Source organism: Ammospiza caudacuta, chromosome 7, assembly GCF_027887145.1.
Source record: "Ammospiza caudacuta isolate bAmmCau1 chromosome 7, bAmmCau1.pri, whole genome shotgun sequence".
Classification (NCBI taxonomy): Eukaryota; Metazoa; Chordata; class Aves; order Passeriformes; family Passerellidae; genus Ammospiza; species Ammospiza caudacuta.
In genome coordinates, this window is record NC_080599.1 from 47,350,320 (window position 1) to 47,373,593 (window position 23,274).

General features: G+C 49.7%; 1 protein-coding gene across 1 annotated transcript in view; it reads left to right on the top strand.

Moving 5' to 3' along the window:
- Positions 1-6,800: 6,800 nt before the first annotated feature.
- SGIP1 (SH3GL interacting endocytic adaptor 1) overlaps positions 6,801-23,274 on the top strand; it is a 49,106-nt gene continuing 32,632 nt past the window's right edge. The window contains exons 1-3 of the mRNA XM_058808261.1: positions 6,801-6,952; positions 19,521-19,584; positions 22,101-22,125. Coding sequence (XP_058664244.1) covers positions 6,943-6,952; positions 19,521-19,584; positions 22,101-22,125 — 99 coding nt within the window. The 5' untranslated portion in view covers positions 6,801-6,942. The remainder of the gene's footprint in view (positions 6,953-19,520; positions 19,585-22,100; positions 22,126-23,274) is intronic.

Consider the following 23,274-nt stretch of genomic DNA (forward strand, 5'->3'; position numbering starts at 1 on the left):
CCCTCACACCCAGAGCTGGACTGGCACAGGTTCCTTTGGCATGGGAAGCTGGAGCAGGGATGTGGCGCTTCCTCCTCTCTGGAGCAGAGCTGGTGGGACTGTCCTCTGTCCCTGGTGGTCCCCAGGTCACCTCCAGGGGCTCCCAGCAGCTCCTGGTGTGTGTGGGGTGAAGGTGAGGGACCCCAGCTCGGGACAGGGACGCTCAGGGATGCACATGGATCTGTCCCCTCCCTGCTGCCACCATTAACCACAGATGTCACCACAGCCCTGAGTGACAGCTGGCCCTGTCCCCAAGGACATCACTTCCCACTGAGGCCGTGGAATTGGGATTTCAGGGGGATTTCTACCAGCCCTAAACCCACCCAGCGCATCAACCCCAGGGATGGGCAGTGGGAGCAGATCCAGCCCTTCCCAGGGCGGGGGGACAAGGGTCCCACAGAGCCCCTGCCACTGCCAGGAAACTTCTGCCCCCAGGTCACCCTTGTTCACAGAGACTGTGATGCACAGAAATAAAATAATAAACCAGTCCTGCTGCTTTTTCCCAGCTCAGCCTGCCCTCCTGGGGGGGGGGGCAGCTGGAATTCCATGTCCTTTTCTCTCCCCATTCTGTGGGAGTTGGGGATGGATGTGGCTCACCAGTGATGTGTGACAGAGCCAGAACCAGGGACGGGACACAATGTTCTCAGGTGGCACCAGGGGAGGTTTGGGTTGGTTATTTGGGAAAATCTCTCCATGGGAAGGCTGGTCAGGCATTGGAGCAGCTGCCCAGGGCAGCACTGGGTCCCCATCCCCGCAGGGATTTAAAGTCCATGGGGATGTGGCACTTGGGGACAGGGCAGTGGTGGCCTCAGGGCTTTTCCAGCCCCAGTGATTCCAAATCTTCCTGTCCCCGGTGTCCCTGTGTTGGGATGGAGCGTTCCCAGGCTGAGGAGCTGCAGAGGGCCGGGAGCTCTCTGCCAGCCGAGGGGCTTTGGGTGCCCCTGGAGCTCACCCGGCGCTGCAGCGGGGGAGAAAGGAGAAGTGAAAATGGGAAGTGCCCCTGACATTTGTGCAGTCACAAACAAGAAGGAGCCGGGGCAGGCACAAAGCTCGGATTTCACCGGGGCTGGAGGAGGCCGGGGGCTCCCAGGGAGGGGAGGTGGCGCTGCCAGCCTGGCAATGGGGACACTGCGGGGACACGGGGCTGGCCAGGGGGGACAGGCAGGTTGTGGCCCTGCCGATGGGGCTCGAGATGGGTTTGGGTGTTTGAACTCTCCCCAGTGTCCCTTTTGGGGTGACACGAGGAGCCCAAACCAAGAATTCCCATTGCCAAGGTTTCCCTGTCCCGAGCCCGGTGCCCAATGCCCGCTCTGCTGAGGGCATTTCTGCCACCCTGGAGTGGCGCCGTCCCCACCTCTGTCCCCACCTCTGTCCGGCACCGCTGGGGACACGGGGACAGCAGAGCTCTGCCCGCGGGTGCGGGGTGGGCTCGGGGGGACGGCAGGACCGGGGGAGCGCGAGGGGCCGGCACATCTGTCCGTCCCTTCACATCTGTCCTCCCTGCACATCTGTCCGGCCCTGCACATCTGTCCGTCCCTGCACATCTGTCCGGCCCGGCCCTGCGCAGCTGCACAGCTCCATCTGCCGAGCCCCGGGCGCTGCGCAGGGAGTGCAGCTCCAGAGCCCCGGGAATGGGGAGCGCCCGCTCCGGGGACGGGGCCGGGACGGGCCCTGCGGGGCTCGCACAGCGCGGGCGGCACAGCTGGAACTGGCGCAGTTGGACCCCCGCACAGCTGGACCCCCGCACAGCTGGAATCCCGCACATCTGGATCCCCGCACAGCTGGATCCCAGCACAACTGGGTCCCTGCACACCTGGATCCCTGCACAGCTGGAATCCCGCACAGCTGGATCCCAGCACAACTGGGTCCCTGCACATCTGGATACCCGCACAGCTGGATCCCAGCACAACTGGGTCCCTGCACATCTGGATCCCTGCACAGCTGGAATCCTGCACAGCTGGAATCCCGCACAGCTGGATCCCTGCACAGCTGGGTCCCTGCACATCTGGATCCCTGCACAGCTGGATCCCTGCACAGCTGGATCCCAGTACAACTGGGTCCCTGCACATCTGGATCCCTGCACAGCTGGAACTGGTGCAGCTGGATCCCCGCACAGCTGGATCCCCGCACAGCTGGATCCCTGCACATCTGGAATCCCGCACAGCTGGACCCCCGCACAGCTGGATCCCAGTACAACTGGGTCCCTGCACATCTGGATCCCTGCACATCTGGAATCCCGCACAGCTGGATCCCCGCACAGCTGGATCCCCTTACAGGTGGATGCGGACGCCCCAGGGCTGCCTCTGCCTTTGCTGCCCCCCACGTTCCCCAGCACCGCCCCCCATCTCTGCCCCCTCCCCATCCCGTTTCTTTTCTGTGAATAAGTTAATTTTAAGAATTCAACGTTTTTTATTAGCCGTGGGCCAAGCAGACAGGCCCAAAGGGGATCAGGATGATACCCAAAAACACCTTCAATTTTAATTTAATGAAAGACCCCACTGGCATTTCTGAAGCTCTGGATTATGTTTTAATATTATATTAGGGCAGAATTTGTTTCTCTGGGGTTTATACACAGCTGTGAAATTTTACTGATGGATCAACTCCTGCAGCTCTGATCCTGGGGCGCAGGGGGATGATCCATCCCCATCCCAAAGCACATTCCAGGCTGATCAGGGACCAAACCCCAGTGTGCTCAGTAACATTTCGGGTGAGGTACCTGGTGTGACATGGGGGTGCTGGCTGCAGCCCCCAGGCCTGCATGAGGCCTTGCCAGCGCTCCTGAATGCCTTTTTTGCCCCCCAAAACAAGGATGAATCCATGATCAGCGTCGTGGAGCAGCCGCAGCTGGTGCCCCTGGGGCGGTGCTGATTGCCCCGATCAGCCCCGGTTATCAGGGCCGAGGGCGGGGAGGTCCTGGAGCTGGGCAGGAAGAGCAGGAGCAGAGCGAGGTGGGATCCCTTGGGGCGTGCAGGGGCGTTCCTTTGCGGGTTTGGGGGCTGCTGGTGAGTGGGGGGGATTGGAGCAGGAATCCAGTGGGTGCATCCATCAGGAATTTCCTTTTCCCAGCGTTGTTCTCCAGCCCCATCCAGCTCTCCCCCTCTCCCTGCTGTCCCTGGGCTGGGGGCTCATTCCCACATCCCTGAGTCCTCCTGGGAGCAGCTCCCAGCATGGGAATGGCTCTGTGGCTCTCTGTGCTCAGGAAAACCGAGGGTTCATGGAAGGAAAGGGCTGAGCTGGGAGCAGCAGCTGCCCTGGGCAGCCCTGGCATGAGCTGGGGGCTGGCAGGGGCTGCTCCCATGGATTCTCCTGCCCTGGCATGAGCTGGGGCCTGTTCCCATGGATTCTCCAGCCCTGCTCCTGCCGGGACACTCTGGATGCCCATGCAATGCTTTGGTTGCCCACAGCGTGAGCTGGGGCTGCCCCAGGAGCATTTGGGGTGCAGGGAGAGGCACCTGGGGGTCTCGGTGGTGCCATTGGGTTTTCAGGAGCTGGGCGTGGATCGATCCCCTCTGTGCCCTCCTGAGCTCATGGAGGGTTGGGTTCAGCTGCTCCTGGGGGTTCTCCCCTCTCGCAGCCTCCTTCCCTGATACGGAGACCCTTTGAGGAAAAAATCTTGGAAATTGGCTCCAGGGAGAGCTCAGGGCCCAAAGGGGCTCTGGGAGAGCTGGAGAGGGACTGGGGACAAGGCCTGGAGGGACAGGACACAGGGAATGGATTTAGGCTGAAGATTGGTAGATTTAGATGGATATTGGGCAGGAATTTTGGCTGTGGGGATGGTGAGACCCTGGCACAGGTGCCCAGAGCAGCTGTGGCTGCCCCTGGATCCCTGCAGTGCCCGAGGCCAGGCTGGAGCAGCCTGGGACAGTGGGAGGTGTCCCTGCCCGTGTCCGCTGTACCCCGGTTTTACAGGGAAGAGGCAAAGGCTGAACTCGCCGGGAGCTCCAATCCCACAGCTCCGGGCTCAATCCCGGTTCAATCCCGGTTCAATCCCGGCCCATGCTGAGGGGCGATGCCGCATCCCTGGCTGCCGCTAATGCCGGGATTCGCCGGGCCGGGCCGAGGATTGGGGTTTGATTTAGCAGCAAATCCGGGCGCTGCGCGGGCCCCGGCGGCTCCCGGGGCGCTGCTGTCACATGGAGCCGCGGCTGACGCTGACTCTGACTCTGCCCGGTGAGCGATGAGCGATGCTCGTGCTCTCCCTGCTCTCCCTGCTCTCCCTGCTCGCCGTGACTCATTTGCTGCCGCTCTTCTTATTTGGTTTTTTTTTTTTTTTTAATCTTCAGGCCCTTGGTTTCATCTGTTGCCGGCAGCTCCTCACGCCTCTCCTCCGGGAGCTGCTGGAGATTTCCAGGGCTTTTCATGGGGATTGTCCCTGGGGCAGCTCAGCGGGGCTGGGGGGCCTTGGGAAGGTGAATTCCAATATTTGGGAATATCAGGTTTGTCTTGGACAGAGGGGTTTGGTGGCAGCTGCACCCCCGGGGACAGGGAATGCTCCAGGCTCTCCTGTGCCGCCTGATTTTTGGGAAGAGCCGGTTCCAGGAGCAGTTTTGGGTGAATTTTTGGCACAGTTTTGGTCAGGCCCCGTGGCAGGAGGGGTCTCACAAGGCTGAGCTCTCCCATAGATCCAGGGAAAGCTGGAGCAGCCCAAGGATTCCCAGGGTGATGGGGAGGCTGCCCAAAGCCAGGCCTGAAATGGGGAAATTTGGTAAAAAGGATTTCTGTATCCACAGCCTGGCTGGGAGGGATTTGCAGGGAAATCCTGGCTCTCCTTGGATTCAGGAATTTCAGCCCTCTGGAGCTGTGGGAAGGGGCACTGGCTGTGTCCTGGATGTGGCACCATGGAATGCCCAAATTCAGGATTGGAAGGGCCCTAAGCCCATCCCAGCCCTGGCGGGGACACCTTCCCTGGGATGGCTCCTGGCCGTGGACACTGCCAGGGACGGGGAGTCTGGGGCTGTGCTCTGTGGATTTTGGGGGGATTTGTGTTACTTGGGTGTGTCCAGGAGGAATTTGGGCACGGAAGGTGTCTGTCCATCCCTTGGATGCCCTCCCATGTGTGCCAGCCTGGCTGCTGGGCTGTTTGAGGGCTGGGACAGTGGGGCAGCATTCCTGGGCTGTGCCCAGCCCGGGATTACACCACGATTCCCGAGGGCACTGGGCTGCTGTCCCTGGGCTGGCAGTGGGCAGGCAGGTCACAGCAGCTCCGTGCAGGGATTACAGGAACCATCTGCTCAATAATCCCATCCCCGTGGCTGCTGCTGGGGCATTTCCCACCGGCTGGGCTGGGCTGGATGCACAGACCCCGCTGAGCTGCTCTTCCCTCCCTGATTTACCCAGACCCTTGCAGCTGCTTGGCTTTCGGTTTAATTCTTTAAATGGGAGAGAATATAGATTTTATTTTATTTATTTAATTTTATTTTTTTACTATTTTAATGGGGCACCAAATAGATTTTTATTAATGAAAAAGAGCTTTTTCCTTTTTCAATAGGCAAAATGGTGTGGGCATTGCTCTGGAGCGGGGACAAACCCTGCCGAGCCCGCGGGGATGATCCTGAGGGCGCTGGTGCGGGGCGGGCGGCACAGGGGGAGTTTCCATCCCCGCTCGCTCCGCGGTCACGTTGAAAATCCGCCCTGGGACGCGGGGCTGTCCCCAGAGCGCCGCCGCTGCTGCCGAGCCCCGCGGGGACAGAGGGACAGCGGCGGCCCCTCCGCGGGCAAAGGGGCGCCAGTGGTGCCCATCCCGGCTTTTCGGGGCGCCAATGGCGCCCATCCCGTTGGGTTTTGGGGTTTTTCTGGGTTTTTTTGGTTTTTTCCCCGGGCGCTGGGAAGCGGCGGGGACCCCGCCCGGGCTGTCCCCGCTGTCCCGTCCAGCCCCGATTCTCTCTGGGATGAGGGTCCCGGGGGGGTTCGAGCCCCTTTGCTGCCACGAAAAATAAAATAACCGGACTTTGGGAGCCGGGCACGGCCGGGTGTGCCAGGGACGGTTCTAAATCCCGCGTTTTCTTGGATAAACCAGGGATCCCAGTGATTTAGGCTGAGTCTCCCCAGCCCCTGTGACAGATTGGGAAGGGGTGAGGGACCCGGGGGTGGCACTATGGAGGGGACGCGGGGCAGGGTGGCATTGTGAGGGGACACGGGGCAGGGTGACATCACGGGGAGCACAGGGCAGGGTGGCACTGTGGGGGACGCAGGACAGGGTGGCACTATAGGGGACACAGAGCAGGGCTGGCACCGCGGGGGACACAGGGTAGGACGGCATCGCGGCGCCTCCCCGGCCCCTTTTGTTCCCCGCTCCGCTCTCCCCTCATGCGGGATGAATCCCGGGGCGCTGCTGGAAGCTGTCGGGAGGAATTTCCCCCGCACGCATCCTCCTGCCGGGCTGAGCGCTGCCCCGCGGCGCCAGGGATGGGTTTGTCCCCGGGATCCATCCCTTCTGCCTTCTCCCTTCGCCCATCGCGCCTCTAATCTGACAGGAATTAACCCGCAATAGGATTAGGGAGGGGAAGTGCGTCACGAGGTGCGGGCAGGGGCTCTGCTTTTGGGGAAAACGGCGCTGGGGAGGGTGGGAAAGGGGGGCGAAAAAGGAGAAAAATCTGGGAAATAGGTTGGAGCGTTGCCGGGGGTGTGTCGGAGCGAGCGCGCATGTGAGCAGTGCGGGGCGGGAGGCGGCGAGCCCGCCTCGTCCTCCCTCCCTCGCTGCGAGCATCCTCCGCGCTCAGCCTGGAGGTGATACCGGCGCAGCAGCATCCATGGCCTGCCCCTAGCCCCGGCGCTCCTTCCTCCTCATCCTCCTCATCCTCCTCCTCGCGCTCCCCGCGCCGGGCCGGGCGCTGCTGAGCGGGACCCGCACTCTCCTGCGTTTTTCCAGGCTCCTCGGAAATTGAGGAATGCAATTCTGCCACCATGATGGAAGGTAGGTGATGCGATGCGATGCGATGAGCCGGGCGCGTTCTCCGGCGGGGGGGGAGGCACCGAGCCGTGCCCGGGGGGCTCCAGCCTTTCCCGAACGGAACGATAGCGCCGATAATGGCAATAATGACAATAATAACGCGATCAGAGCCTCCCCTCCCCCTAATCCCGGCCGCTCGGGCTCAGCCGGGCGGTGATATAATATCAGGTTATTTGCAATTCCATCCCCAGCCCTGTGTAGGCAGCTCGGGCTGCGCGAATTCCCTCCCGGCTTTCCGCCGCTTCCTCCGGCGCAGAGCCGGCTGGATTCGGGTCCCCAAATCCCGATTTTATCCCGCTGTGCTGCTCGGGGATGGGATATTCGGTGTTTTTCCCGGATGGACGAGCATCCTTTCCGTGGGAAACCAGGGAATCGCAGCTGCCGATGGGTTTTCCTTGCCGAGCCGTGGAGATGCGGGTTGGGGGAAGGAGGAGGAGAGGCTGGATTGGGGATTTCGGCATAAAAAGGGGGATAAGGAGGAAATACGGGCTGCAGGCTCAGGATGCTTCAGGGAGCTGTGTCTGATCCTGTGTGGGAAAAGCCTCTGGGCATGACAGGAATTTCATCCTCTGTCGTCTGTCTCGGCCGTATGTAAAGCTCTCCTTTATTATTTATCATTTTAATTCCTTCTGGAGCAGGATGCAGGGAAAGGATGTCTTGGGTTTAATTGTATTTTAGCAGAACGGATGCTCCAGGGCCAGCAAGAGCAGAATTTGTTGGATTTTAGGGGATTTCTGGCCCGTTGGTGGCAGCAGCAGGGCCTGGTTTGCTGGAGCCTCTTCCAGCCCAGGAGCTCCCTGGAATGACAGGCAGAAATTGGGGAATTGATTCCTGGAGTATCCCCCAAATCTGGGGCTGCCCCCTGCCCAAATTCCCCTGGAGAGGCCCCGGGATGCAGGGGATTTCTGTGGGTTTAGGATGCTCCCCTGGCCTGGGCAACTGGGGAATTGTCGCGGCCGTGTGGGCACATGGAGCCGCCTCTCCTGGGTTTGGTGGGAGGGAAATGAGTTTTGGGGTCCTTTAGATCCCAGGAAAAGCCTTCCCTGCTCTCCCTGGTGCTGATGAGAGTCACAAGCAAAAGAGGTTTTAATTTTAGCCCATGACATCAAACCCATCCCACGACAGGAGCAGGTCATGGCAGGGAAAATGCCATTAAAAACCTGCCTGCTCCCAAAATTCCGACGTTTACGGATGAATGAATGTGGATAAACTGGAGCTGTCTTGTTGTAGGCCTTGCTTTGGGTTATTTATTTTGTTTTGAGGCTGCTTGGGGGAAGTAAATTGGGGTTTTGAGGCTCTTTGGGGATTCGGGGTTTTTGGTTTTGGGGTTTTTGGGGTTTGGTTTTATTCCTTGAGGGTTTTGGCCTGGCAGGAGCTTTGGTCACTGCCCAGCCCCACGCTGGGGATGGATCCAGGGCTGGGATGTTGGGCTCTGGCAGAGCTGGAATCACCTTCCATGACCCAGTCATGCACGGGGGAAAATGAAACACTACTCATAAAAAGTGAATCATTAAACACCTTGAAACCTTCCCCAAGTGGTGGATGCAAACCTGGAACAGAAGTTGGAAAATTAGAAATAATTCCTGGGGATTTTTTGAGTTTTGAAATAGTTGGAAATTGGTTGGGTTTGTGGGAGAGTGGAACTCCAACCCAAGATCCCCCTGGTCCATTGCAGGGGTGGTTTATTTAATATTAACACAATAAATTCAATGGTTTTAACAAGCTTGGCTTAACTGGAGCTGAAACTTTTAAACCTGAGCAAAACACCGAGAATTCCTCGCAGGGAGCACCTTAAAGGGGTTTAATTATCATTGTAATTAATTATTTAAATACTTTTTCCTGCTGGAGTGGTGGGCCCAGGGCCTGAGGCCACCCATGGCCAGCAGGAGGGGCCTGGCTCACGGATTCTCTTTGGATCCTTTTCCTTGGGAAAAAGAGAATTCCCCTGGTTGGGAATGGCGCAGGATGAGCAGTTTTGGCTGGCTATGGAGGTTGTGCTTAATATGTGGAATATTTTGTCATTCTTCTGGGAGATGGGACAAAAATGTTTCTTTTTTGTGTCTAAAAATCCCAATGATACCTAAAAAAAAAAAACCAAGAAAAAAAGATTTTTTTTTCCCAGACCCCAATCCTTGCTGGAGGACACTGAAGGTGTCACAGGTGTCTCCAGGAATGGAAATTCCTCCACCTCCATGGAGGGGCAGGAACATTCCATGGATTTGCTCTGCTTGGCTTCACTCAGCAGGGTTGGGATGGGGATAAAACCCCCTGGAGATCCGACCACATGAGGAATGAGCAGGGTTTGGATGTTCTCTGGGATTGAGGAATGAGCAGGGTTTGGATGTTCCCTGGGATTGAGGAAGGAGCAGGGTTTGGATGTTCTCTGGGATTGAGGAAGGAGCAGGGTTTGGATGTTCCCTGGGATTGAGGAATGAGCAGGGTTTGGATGTTCTCTGGGATTGAGGAATGAGCAGGGTTTGGTTGTTCCCTGGGATTGAGGAAGGAGCAGGATTTGGATGTTCTCTGGGATTGAGGAAGGAGCAGGATTTGGATGTTCCCTGGGATTGAGGAATGAGCAGGGTTTGGATGTTCTCTGGGATTGAGGAAGGAGCAGGATTTGGTTGTTCCCTGGGATTGAGGAAGGAGCAGGGTTTGGTTGTTCTCTGGGATTGAGGAATGAGCAGGATTTGGTTGTTCCCTGGGATTGAGGAATGAGCAGGGTTTGGTTGTTCCCTGGGATTGAGGAATGAGCAGGGTTTGGATGTTCCCTGGGATTGAGGAACACTCAGAAGCTCCCTGTGCAGAGGTGAACATCTGGGCATGGAACAGGTCTGACTCCTTGGGGATGCTCTGCTGCATCTCCAGGGCCTTGGGAGGCTTTGGGAATTTGGGAATGGCTGCTCAGGGAGGAGCTCAAATGTTGGGGAGATGGGAGCAGACGTGGTTCCTTTGGAGAAGCCCATCCCTGCTTTCCCTGGGTGCTCCCTGTGCTCCTCCAGACCCCAGAGTGGGAATTCCTTAGAATCTGGAGAGTTTGGTCATCGGGGAATTTCCATGGGAATGTCCTGTCAGTGGAAGGTGTCCCAGCCATGGCAGGGGTGGGGTGAGATGGGATTTAAGGTCCCTCCCAACCCAAACTAGTCTGGGATCCTCTGGTCACATCCAAACTGGGAAAATCCTTCTGGAATCATCTTTTGGCCCTGGTGGTCTCCATTCTTGGATTGCTGGGCCCAGAGGCATCAATGGCACATCCCAAAAATCCTTTTTGCTGGTTGAAAATTGACTTTATTTTATTTTTGGGTGGTCTGGTTTCAGTAAGTTTTGTTTGAATGAGCTCATGGTTGTCTGCAGGACTCAGCAAGGAAATTATCTGGGAAAATCTGGAGGTTTTGGATTTTGAGGAGGCAAAACTGGAGGGATTTGGATTTAAGGAGGCAAATTTGGGGTTTGGATTTGGGGAAGCCACCAGCAGGTTTGATGGAAATATCACGAATTCAGGCATGGATGGAAAACCATCCCAGAAAATGCCCAGAGTGCCAAGTCAGGAGAGCTGGGATTTTCTGGAGTTTGATCAGAAATCCACCGTGCTCAAGGCCAGAGATGTCCATGGAGAATTTTGGGATTTTTGGGGGGCTGATCCAGGTGGGTTTGAGCTGGCAAGGAGGAATTTTGTGGGAATGAGGCCTTGGAAATGAAAAGCTTGGAAGAGAAGTGGGAGAAAGCTCTGGAGCTCTTGGGTTTGGGTTCAAAAACAAACAAAAAACCCCAAAACAACAGCAACAACAGAAGAGGCAAAACCTGGGAAAAGAAACATGGCAAAATCTAAAAAAAAAAAGGCAGAACTCCTCCTTGGGGTGAGCCCAGTTTAAAATGAGCCCTTGGGCATCTGGAGCTGGTGCCCAAACGCAGGAATTCGGGATTTCCTGGCAAGGCAGGAATTTCCTGTGTGATTCACCAGCCCCATTCCTGTTCCAGGGACTGCAGGAGAGAAAATTCCAGGTGAGGTCAGGGCTGCTCACCTTGGACCTCCCCAGGGTGGGGTTTTATCCCTTAAAAACGTGGATTTGGGGGAAATCCTGCCCTAAATGTTGATGCTGAGCCCCAAGAGCTGTTGGAAGTGAAAAATGGGATTTACCCAGAGTTTGTGGCTGGGATCCTGACCCAGTTTTGGGATTGGAGAGGAGGAACGTGAAGGAAAATGGGATTTATCCAGAATTTGTGGCTGGGATCCTGACCCAGTTTTGGGAGAGGAGGAGCACGAAGGAAAATGGGATTAACCCAGAGTTTGTGGCAGGAATCCCAATCCAATATTGGGATTGGAGAGGAGACCATGAAGGAAAATGGGATTTATGCAGGGTTGGTGGCAGTTCTGGGATTGGAGAGGAGGAATAAGAAGGAAAAGCTGGGGAGGAGGGGAATGCAGAGCTCCTCCCCAGAGCAGTGACCTGGAAGTGTTGGGAGGCTCCAGAGCTGTCAGGAAGGATCCATCTGCCTCAGCACGGGAGGGACTGGCAATTCTGCCTCCTTCCCATATATATCTATATATTCTTTTCCCATATAAAAAAATTCCCATATATATATATATTAAAAAATTCCCATATATATATATATTAAAAAATTCCCATATATATATATATTAAAAAATTCCCATATATATATATATTAAAAAATTCCCATATATATATATTAAAAAATTCCCATATATATATATATTAAAAAATTCCCATATATATATATATTAAAAAATTCCCATATATATATATATTAAAAAATTCACATATATATATATATTAAAAAATTCACATATATATATATTAAAAAATTCCCATATATATATATGTAAAAATTTCCCGTATATATATATATAAATTTCCTGTATATATATATATAAATTTCCTGTGTGTGTATATATATATAAAGTTTTCCCCTATATATATACAAAAATTTCCTATATATATATATATAAATTTCCCCATACACATATATATAAAAATTTCCCATACATATATAAAAACTTTTTCCATATGTATATAAAAATTTTCCCATATATATATAAAATTTTTCCCATATATATATAAAAAATTTCCCATATATATATAAAAATTTTCCCATATATATATAAAAAATTTCCCATACATATATATAAAAAAATTCCCATACATATATATAAAAAATTTCCCATACATATATATAAAAAAATTCCCATATATATATATAAAAAAATTCCCATATATATATTTAAAAAATTCCCATATATATATAAAAAAAATTCCTGTATATATATTTAAAAAATTCCCATATATATATTTAAAAAATTCCCATATATATATATAAATTCATCCTATATATATATGATTTTTTCCCCATATATATTAAAAAATTCCCATATATTTATATAAATTCATCCCATATATATATGATTTTCCCCCTATACATATAAAATTTTTTCCCATATACATAAAAATGCTTCCCTATATATATATGAAATTTTCCTCTATGCATATATAAATATGAAATTTTCCCCTATGTATATATAAATATGAGATTTTTCCCTATATATATATATATAAATAAATGTTCCCATTATATATATATATATATATTTCTTTTCTCATATAAGTTTCCCATTTTCCCTACTAGCCAATTTTCAAACTCATTTCTTTAATAGCAGCCCATCCATGTGATTTTTCTCTTTTTTCCCTTTTCCCTGATGTTCGGGAGTACAAACCCCAGAGCCCCAAGGCCCGGAGGTTGTGCAGGTGGATTTTTGGGGCAGGAGCCTTTGCCAGGAGCACAAGTGTGGCCCTGTTGGCTGTGCCAGCCATTGAGAGCTCGGCCTTTGTCTGCAGCAGAGCCCCAGAGCCGCAGCCGCTCTTCCTGGGCACTGCCCAAGGCTCTCTGCTCTGCTGAGGGAATGAAAGGGGCTGCAAGTGCTTCCAGCTGCTGGCCTCTGCTGCTGAAACCCTCCAAAATTCATTTAGTTTGGATTTTTAAATCAGTTTTTGGTGTTGGGGTTTTAATTTAATTTTTTCCCCATTTAAATTTAATTTTTTTCTCATTTTAATTTAATTTTTTTCCCCATTTAAATTTAATTTTCCCCAATTTTAATTTAATTTTTGCCCCCTTTTAATTTAATTTTCCCCCCTTTTAATTTTATATTTTCCCCCCCTTTTAATTTTATTTTTTTCCCCCCTTTTAATTTTATATTTTTCCCCCCTTTTAATTTTATATTTTCCCCCCCTTTTAATTTTATATTTTTCCCCCCTTTAATGTTATATTTTCCCCCCCTTTTAATTTTATATTTTCCCCCCCTTTTAATTTTATTTTTTTCCCCCCTTTTAATTTTATATTTTCCCCCCCTTTTAATTTTATTTTTTTCCCCCCTTTTAATTTTATTTTTTTCCCCCCTTTTAATTTTATTTTTTTCCCCCCTTTTAATTTTTTTTCCCCCCTTTTAATTTTATTTTTCCCCCCCTTTTAATTTTATATTTCCCCCCCCTTTTAATTTTATATTTCCCCCCCTTTTAATTTTATATTTTCCCCCCCTTTTAATTTTATGTTTTCCCCCCCTTTTAATTTTATGTTTTCCCCCCTTTTAATTTTGTTTTCCCCCCTTTTTAATTTTATATTTTTCCCCCTTTTAATTTTGTATTTTCCCCCCCTTTTAATTTTGTATTTTCCCCCCCTTTTAATTTTGTATTTTCCCCCCCTTTTAATTTTGTATTTTCCCCCCCTTTTAATTTTATTTTTTTCCCCCCTTTTAATTTTATTTTTTTCCCCCATTTTAATTTTATATTTTCCCCCCCTTTTAATTTTATGTTTTCCCCCCCTTTTAATTTTATGTTTTCCCCCCCTTTTAATTTTATGTTTTCCCCCCCTTTTAATTTTATGTTTTCCCCCCCTTTTAATTTTATGTTTTCCCCCCTTTTAATTTTATATTTTTCCCCCTTTTAATTTTGTATTTTCCCCCCCTTTTAATTTTGTATTTTCCCCCCCTTTTAATTTTGTATTCCCCCCCCTTTTAATTTTATATTTCCCCCCCCTTTTAATTTTTTCCCCCTTTTAATATTTTATATTTTTTCCCCCCTTTTAATTCTTCAATTTCAGTGTTTTCCTTTAAAATTTTTGATTTTTTCCCCATTTTACGTCCTGGAGCCGGAGGTTTTGGGGCTGTCCTGTGGGAATTCCTGCCCTTCTCCTCCCTTGCTCAGGGAATTTTCCTGTGGGATTGGGAAGGGAAATTCCCCAGCACATCCCAGTTTACTCTGGATTGCTGCTGGCAATGGGAAGTTTGTTTAAAAGCAGATTTTAAATCCTGAATTATCTGGGACAAACATTCCTTACCCACCCCAGCCTTGGAAAACATTTCTGGGATTGGAGCTTTTACATTTGTCTTTAAATTCTGATTTTTTTCTTTGGTGTCATTTGTGTTTAGTTTATTTTTTAGATAACATATTGAGGAAAAATCATCTTAAAATTCTCCACCTACACCTGGTTAAGAATTGAAAAGCTCAAGCTGGGATTAACTTGTGGCAAATTTCAGGAATTTTGGGAAAATTGGAGCAGGAAGGATGAGATTTCCCAGCCTGCCCCTGTTTCAGGAGCACCAAGGACTTCAGGCAGCCCCACAAATAAATTAAATAAATACATGAAATAATGTTAGATTTATGGAAACCATCAAAGTTGTGCCTTGTTATTAGAGTCAATATTAATAATTAATTAATAATAATAATGAAATCCTGGAATAATAATGGAAACCCCTTCAAGCTCATCCCATTCCAGCCAGGTCAGGGACAATTCCCAATATCCCAGGTCATTCCCAGCCTGGCCTTGGACACTTAAACAGCCCCAAATTAATTAATACATAATAATTAATATAATTACTATAACATGTAATATAAAAGAATAGAATATATTGTAAAATACAATATATAAAGTACAAACCAGGTAATATAGAATATTATAAAATAGTATAAAATACTATAACATGCAAGGTGTAAGATATCATATATAATAGTATATTGTAAATAATATTATTTTGGGAGCACAGAATTCTTGGAAATAATAGCTGGGGGAAAATATTGACTGGGAAAGAGAATATTGAGTGGGAAATATTAACGGGGAAAGAAAATATTGAGTAGGAAACAAATAATGAGTTGGAAATATTAACTGGGAAACAAATATTAACTATGATGGAAATATTGAGTGAGAGATATTAACTAGGGAAAAAATTAGCTGGGAAACAAATATTAACTGGGAAATAATAACTGTGGAACAAATACTGAGTGGGAAATAACTGGGAAACAAGTAATTACTGCTGAGTGTGGGAAAAATATATTAACTGGGAAAAATATATTAACTGGGAAAAATATATTAACTGGGAAATATTGAGTGGGAAACAAAGTCTGAGTGGGGTTGGCCTTGGGCTGCAGGGGGGAAGGAAATGGGGATTTTGGGGCGTGCCAAGGACCAAAAATGCCCAATTTTATATCAAATCTGCTTGTGGTGTCCAGACTGTGGGGGCTCTTTGGGGTGCCCTGCAGAGCCCCAGGGCCGTGTGAGGATTTAGGGCCTGCTGGGGTTTCAAGCAGACAGGACTCCGTTTTTTTAAATGTGGAAAAAGCTGATTCTTCATTCCTAGAACTGATACAGTTTTCAAAGACTTTGTTTTTGACTGGAATTGGCTGTAATTTTTTTGCTGCTTATCCTATTGGTTGCAAGGTGCACGTGCAAGACTTTTTAATAGATGTTTACGTTATTTTGTGGATTCTTATGGGCCATAGTTATTGGTTTTTATTATTATTGTTTGTTATGACAGGTGTAGCTTATTTTTCTTGGCAAGAATAGGCTGATATGTAAACTCATTCTTGAGATTCTTTCTTATGGGAATTAACTAACTGCACTTAGCTGAAGTGGCAGGCCTAAACCACAATTTTATGTTTTTCTTTTGTAATATTTTTATTTTTACGTAGCATTACCCTGCCTTAGAATTGAATTTACTGCGTGGCTTTTCCCTCTGGGAATACCTGAGGATTTCAGGAGTTTGTTTTGCTGTGCTGAGCACAGGCAGGGTTGTTCTCTGCTTGGATTCCCACATTTCTGGGCTCTCCCAAGGAATTTGGGAGCAATTTGCGGGTTTGAGCGTGTTGGGCAAAGCAAAAGTCACACAGTAAATTCGATTTTAAGGCAGGGTGATGCTACCTACAAATAATTACATTATTTGCAGGCAAATTTTATTTATAATTATTTATGTATTTATTTATTATATATAATTAATAAATACTTATATGTATAGCTATTATATATTTATTTTTATATATTTATACTTATTTACATTACAATAAATACCTACAAAACTATTACAAAAGAAAGGCCTTACAAAATTGTGGTTTAGCTAAGTGCAGTTAGTTAATTCCCATAAGAAAGAATCCAAAGAATGAGAATCAGTTTACACAACCTAATCTTGCCAAGAAAAATAAGTTACACCTGTCATAACAGAAGATCCATCCCATAAGAATCCACAAAAAATAATGTAAACATCTGTAAAAAGTTTTGCACGTTCACACACAAGCACCTTCTAACCAATAGGATAAACAGCAAAAATATTGCCAGCCAATTTGAGTCACACACAAAGTCTTTAAAAATTATAGAAATGTAATCTTTATAAATAAAATTAGCTTTTCCTGTATGAAAAAATGATTCAGATTTTCCTTCATGAAAAAATGATCCAGCTCTGAAAATCCCCACACCCAAAGCAAGAAAAAATCCAACTTAAGAGTGATTATTTCATTTTCCTCCTCCTCTTCCTTCTTTCCCTGCTCCCGAGTCTGTCACAGATAAATTTTATCTTTGTGCACAGACGAAGCAGAATTCATTTCAAGCATTTTTTTTCCTACTTCAATCATCACAAAGAGCATCCACACTCTGCCTTTCCTCTTGGAGAGGAGTTTTCCCTATGAGCTCCAAGCTCCTAAGGGAATAATTTTCCCTCCAGAAACCTCACTCAATATTTAAAATTTAAATTTAAATTTAGAAATCAATACTTGGGGGTCCAGAGGCAGCCTGAGGCTGGAGGGTGAAGGGTTGGATATGGGGGAATGGGGTTGGTTTGCTCCTAGAATTCAGTTTTTGGTGCAGAAAATAATGATGGTCCTTCTTAGGAAAAAAGCTGAAAAACAAAACCAGAGTTTTAAAATAGCAAATTGTGTTTCCCAGGTGGAATTCTTAGGGACAGCAGGGAAAAAGGGGTTTATAGGTGGGTGCTGCTGGGTTTGGAGAGGCTTTTGTGGCTGAGGTGGGGTCAGGCAGCAGCAGGGCTGGCTCTGCCCTGGCACCTCCGGCCCAGAGAATTCCCCCTGGAATTCCCATGGCTCAGGCCTGGGAGCTTCATGGATGAGGTTTGATCGGTTTTTGTGAGGATGAGTCTTGCCAGGACAGGTCCTGGGGGAGTTTCAGCTCTGAAAGCACCTGGCAGGGACTGGAGGAGCAGATCCCTGCCCCAGCTCAGCCCCTGCTCCCTGGATGGGGAATTTTGCTGTGCCAGGGATTCAGGAGGAGCAGATCCCAGCCCCAGTTCAGCCCCTGATCCTTGGATGGGGAATTTTGCTGTGCCAGGGATTCAGGAGGAGCAGATCCCAACCCCAGCTCAGCCCCTGCTCCTCCAGATGGGGAATTTTCCTGTCCTAGGGTTTGGGGGAGCAGATCCCAGCCCCAGCTCAGTTCCTCTCCTCCAGATGGGGAATTTTCCTGTCCTAGGGTTTGGAGGAGCAGATCCCAGCCCCAGCTCAGTTCCTCTCCTCCAGATGGGGAATTTTCCTGCTCCAGGGACTCAGGAGCTGCTGGAAATGCCATCCTGGGATTGTCCCCTGAGCAGTGTCCCTCTGTGGTGTCACCCACAGGGCGGTTTTGGGGTTTGCTCTCAGCCCCCCTCTCCAAAGGCAGAGTTCCTTTTGCTTCCCCTTTCCCAAAGATCCCTTTTTCCCCTCTCCTGGAGCCAGCAGCCCTCCAGGCAGATGGAACTCTTACATAACCCAGCTCCTGAGCACATTTCTGCCACTTTTGGGGTTCTGCTCCAGGGGACACCAAGGAGCAGCTCAGCCCTGGGGCTCACAGCCCCCTGGGTCTGCTTGGGATTTGGGGAGCAGGGTTCTCCAGGGGACAAAAATGGGAATATTCTCTGTTATTAGGGACCCACTGCACCTGGTGGGGATGGGAAAGGATGGATTTGGGAAAGCAGAGCCGGGAATGGGGCAGGATGAGCCTGTGGGGCTCAGCTGGCTTTATGGGATTCATGGATCCCACAGGCTGGAAAACCTGGGATAAGGGAAGATGTCCCTGCCCACGGGGTGAGCTCTAAAATCCCCTGCAGCCCAAACCATCCTGGAATTCTGCAAGTAGAGGGAAAAGCTTGGAGGAACCCACCGTGCTCCTTCTGCTCTCCAAGGGCTGTGGTGAGGCTGCTGCTCCTGGGGCTCTGGAATTCCAGGATTTCCCAGCTGGCTCTGGAATCCTTGGTGCCAGGCATTGAGCAGATAAAACCAGGGCTGAGCACAACCAAACTCGGGTTTAAGCTGGGTTTTAACACCCAGGAGGGGTTTTCCTCCTTTCTGCAGTGCCCACAAACAGCGTGGGAAAGGAGGGAGTCATCAGGACAGAAATATTGGGAATACTGAGTGGGAAACAAATATTAACTGGGAAATATTAACTGTGAAAACAATATTGAGTGGGAAATATTGACTTGGAAACAAATATTGAATGAGAAATATTAACTAGGAAAAATATTGAGTGGGAAATATTAACTGGGAAATATTAACTGTGAAATATATATTAGCTGGGAAATAAGTGCAAAACAAATATTGAGTGGGAAATATTAGCTGGGAAATCTTGACTGTGAAACAATTAACTGTGAAAAAAAATTAAATGTGAAAAATAATATTAACTGGGAAGTAATAACTGTGAAACAAATATTAACTGGAAAAAAATAACCGTGAAATTAATATTAACCGGGAAAACACCCTGAAATATTAACTGGGAAATAATAACTGAAACAAATATTGAGTGGAAAATATTAACTGTGAAATATTAACTGGGAAATAAATATTAACTGGGAAACATTAACTGAACAATTAATTGGAAAATAATAACTGTGAAACAAATATGGAGCAGGAAATAATAACTGTAATATTTATCAACCGGGAAATATTAACTGTGAAACCATCAACTGGGAAATATTAGCTGTGAAACAGATATGGAGTGGGAAATAACTGTGAAGTATTGAGTGTGGAATATTAAGTGGGAAATAACAGTCCCACACACTGGGAGGGAGTTAATCGGTGTTAAATGAACAAATAAATGGCAGAAAAAAATGTTCCCCCCAACCTCCTGGCAGCCCCTCAGTTCTGAGACTCCCTGATCGCCTGGCTGGTCCCTTTTCTCACCCCATTTATGGGCTGCAGCCATGGAGGCTGTGAGGAGCTTGAGGAGGATTTTTTGGGGGGTTACATTAACGATTCCTTTCCCTGTCGCTCCCCAGGACTGAAGAAGCGCACCAGGAAGGCCTTTGGCATACGCAGGAAAGAGAAGGACACTGACTCCACGTGAGTTACCGGGGCTCGGGAGCCTTTCGTGGGCCCTCAGCAGGGATCTGGGGCATCCCGGGCTGTTGGTGCCGTCCTTGGGTGCAGTTTTATCAGCAGGCACATCCCAGCTGTCCCCTGCATGTGCAGCAAATCTGGGATTTCCTGGGAGCTCTCAGTGTGTGGGGGATTTTTTGGGGGGCGGTGGAAAAGGAGGACTCGGAGTTGGAGCAGATTCCTCTCTGCCCTTTAGAGCTGGTTAGAGGTGGAAATTCAATTTACACAGATGTTTGTGCAGGGTTTGGTGGCTGGGGAAGGTGCAGCACAGGGATTTTGCTTCCCAGAAAACATCTGGATTCTTCCCACATCTGGTGGGGGTGCTGTGTGTGAGGGCTGAGCCTGGGCTGGAGCCCCAGGATGGGCTGAGGGAGTTGGGAAGGGGCTGGAGAATCGGATGTGGCACTTGGGGACATGAGGTGGCCTTGGCAATGCTGAGAATGGTTGGATTGGATGATCTCAGAGGGCTTTGGGGTGAATGTCCCCAAGTGCTGTGGCCAAGGAGCCTGTGCCACCATGTCCTGGGGACAGCAGGGGACAGGCAGCAGGGAGTCCCCTCCTGCAGCTCTGCTCAGGTGTTCCATGGTCAGCAGAATCTCCGAGGTTTTTCCTTTTATTCCACTTGGATTTGTTCCCCTGAGCAGTTTTGTGTCCTGCTGGGAGCTGCTTGGAGGTTTCCCATGCCAGGGTGACAGGCCTGGCCCTGGTGGCACTGGCATGTCTGCCGGGCTTTTCCTGCTGCAAAGAACATGGACACACGGAGCACATCCCCAAAGAGGGACGTGCAGCCCTGAGGTGCCACGCTGCTGTCCCCAGGGATGTGGCTGTGGGACAGCCGGGAGCTCCAGCTGGGAGTGAGTTCATCCATCCTTCATTCCGATGGGCAGGAGCGAGGCTCCTTTGCTTCTCCTCCCCTTGGGAATCTGTTGGAGCCGGGGCTGGGCACTGCCTTATCCAGCGCTGGGATTCTCTCTGCTCCATCCCTGATCCCACTGCTCCCTCCCTCCATCTCATCCCAGTCCCTCTGCTCCTTCCATCCCATCCCATCCCATCCCATCCCATCCCATCCCATCCCATCCCATCCCATCCCATCCCATCCCATCCCATCCTCACCCATCCCAATCCCCCTGCTCCCTCCTTCCATTCCATCCCTGCCCTGCTGCTCCTTCCACCCCATCCCAATCCCGCTGTTACCCATCCTGCTGCTCCATCCCATTCCATCCCAATCCCAGTGCCTCCCTCCATCCCATCCCATCCCATCCCATCCCATTCCATCCTGATCCCAGTGCTCCCTCCATTCCATTCCATCCCGTCCCAATCCCGGTGCTCCCTCCATTCCATCCCATTCCATCCTGATCCCAGCGCTCCCTCCATCCTCATCTCGATCCCGTGGCTCCCTCCATCCCCATCCCAATCCCGCCGCTCCCTCCATCCCATCCCAATCCCGGTGTTCCCGGCGGGCCCGGAGGGATCCCCGGCAGCCGCGGAGGTCGCGGCGGGGCCAGCCCGGAGCGCGCTGCAATTAGCAGCAGCAGCAGCAGCAGCCGTGATTAGCACGGCGGGGTCACGGCGCGGCCACGGCCCGGGGGCTTTGGGCGCTCTCCAAATCCCCGCCGGCAGCAGCGGGGACAGAACCGGGACAGGAGAGAGGGATGGGACCAGAAGAGGAGGGAGAGAAGGGCAGGGATGGAACCGGGAGAGGACGGAGAGGGATGGGACCGGGAGAGAAGAGAGAGAAGGGCAGGGATGGAACCGAGAGAGAAAAGGAGGGAGAGAAGAGGCAGGGACGGAGCGGGAGAAGGCAGGGATGAAGGGGACGGAGCGGGAGAAGGCAGGGACGGAGCGGGAGAAGGCAGGGATGAAGGGGACGGAGCGGGAGAAGGCAGAGATGGTGGCATCTGCCACACCCTGTGGCCACCCCTGGCCACCTCCCTCCCAGGACACCTCGCCGGGGTCCCTGGAGCCGCTGCTGGGTCTGGAATGGTTCTGGTGGACCTGGGAAAGGTCTCCCCAGCAATTCCAGCCGGGATGGGAGCAGCAGGTGACACCTCCTGTGCTGGGGATCATGCAGCGAGGGGGAAACATAACAGCAAAGGGATTTTTGCCGATTCCAAAGGATTTCAGGGAATTTTGTGCAAGGAGATGGAGCCTGAATAGGAGAGATGGGACACAGTTTGGGTTGATTAGAGAACTGTCCAGGCTGGCGTTATTCCCTGTGGAAGCAGGAGCTCCCAGCCGGGTTCCCTGGTTGCCAGCCCCAGCACTTCATTTCCTCATAAACCTAACATTTATCAGCTGATAACACGAGGGAAAAAATTCCGTGACCTTGTGTGGGTTCCATGAGGTTCAGGTAACCCAGATGTGCTGACAACTCCAGGTTTTGCTGCCATGAATTCATTTTAAAATTTAAAAATTCATTTCCCTGAGTTAATTGGGTGTGGTCTGGGCACTAACACAGCTCCTTTTTCTGTTCTTTCCAGAGGGTCACCAGACAGGGATGGCATCGTGAGTATTGCCCATTGTCACCTCCCCTCCCACCACCATCAGCATTTGTGAGCAGTTTTCTGTTTAATATAGAAAATAAATGTTTAAAAAAAGGCAAATTCCAGGTTTGCTATAAAAACACCAACAGAGGGAGGCCTGAGGAGCACAGGGAGCAGGTGTCCTGCTAAGGCCCAGCTCCTCATCCTCGTTTCCACCCCTGCTAATTGGCTTGGGCCAGATTTGCTGCCTGAGGAGTTCATTGCCAGAGTAGCTGCTTCCAGCCTTTATTTTTATTTTCTATATTAACCTGAAAACAAGGAGATGTTTGTGGTTTGTTGGTTTGGTTTTTTTTACTTTTAATTATTGCTGCTTTTATTCCTGGTGTTAGACTGAAATGTCCCTGCTAGAGTTGGGTAGGAGATGGGTCCTGTCTCCTTTAGTGTTTGATATAAAAAATATTCTGCCTTCAGACTGGGCTTTATTTCTTCAGGAAATCCAGATTTTTAGAGTTCCACCTCAAAATAAAGATGAGCCCCTTGTGAGGCTCAGCAGGGAGAGCAGTGCTGGGGTATCTTTTAAAAGATAAAAATTTGTGGGCCAAGCTGCTCCTTGCAAGAAATAATTTTAGTTTTTCCCCCAGTCTGACCCAAAATCCTTGGCTTTGGGCAGGGTCTGTGTTTTTAAGCTGCTTGTTAGGAAATAGAGATGAAAGTAAAGGTAGTTCCTTCAGCAGGGCTCTATTCAGCAGAGATAAATTAATAAATAGCAGGTTTAGGCTGGATAAATTAATAAATAGCAGGTTTAGGTGGGATCAATTAATAGATAGCAGGTTTAGGGGGCCTATCAGGAGGAATTTTTCCACATAAAGGGTGTCCAGGGAGGTTTGGAGTCGCCATCCCTGGAGGTGTCCACACCTGGATGTGTCACTTAGGGACAGGGTGGGGATGGGCACAGCTTGGGCTGGATGATCCTGGAGGTTTTTTCCAATTTTAGTTCTGGGAATATCCCCAGGCTGTTCCCTGTTCCAGCAGAAATCCCATGGGCAGCTTTTCCTCGCCAGGTGTGGGCAGAGGGACCTCAGGTGTCCTCTCCAAGGATGCAGAAATGCAATTTTTAGGGGACAAAACGAAGTGCCTGGAGGTGTTTGAAGTAGAGGGATTGGCAATGGAG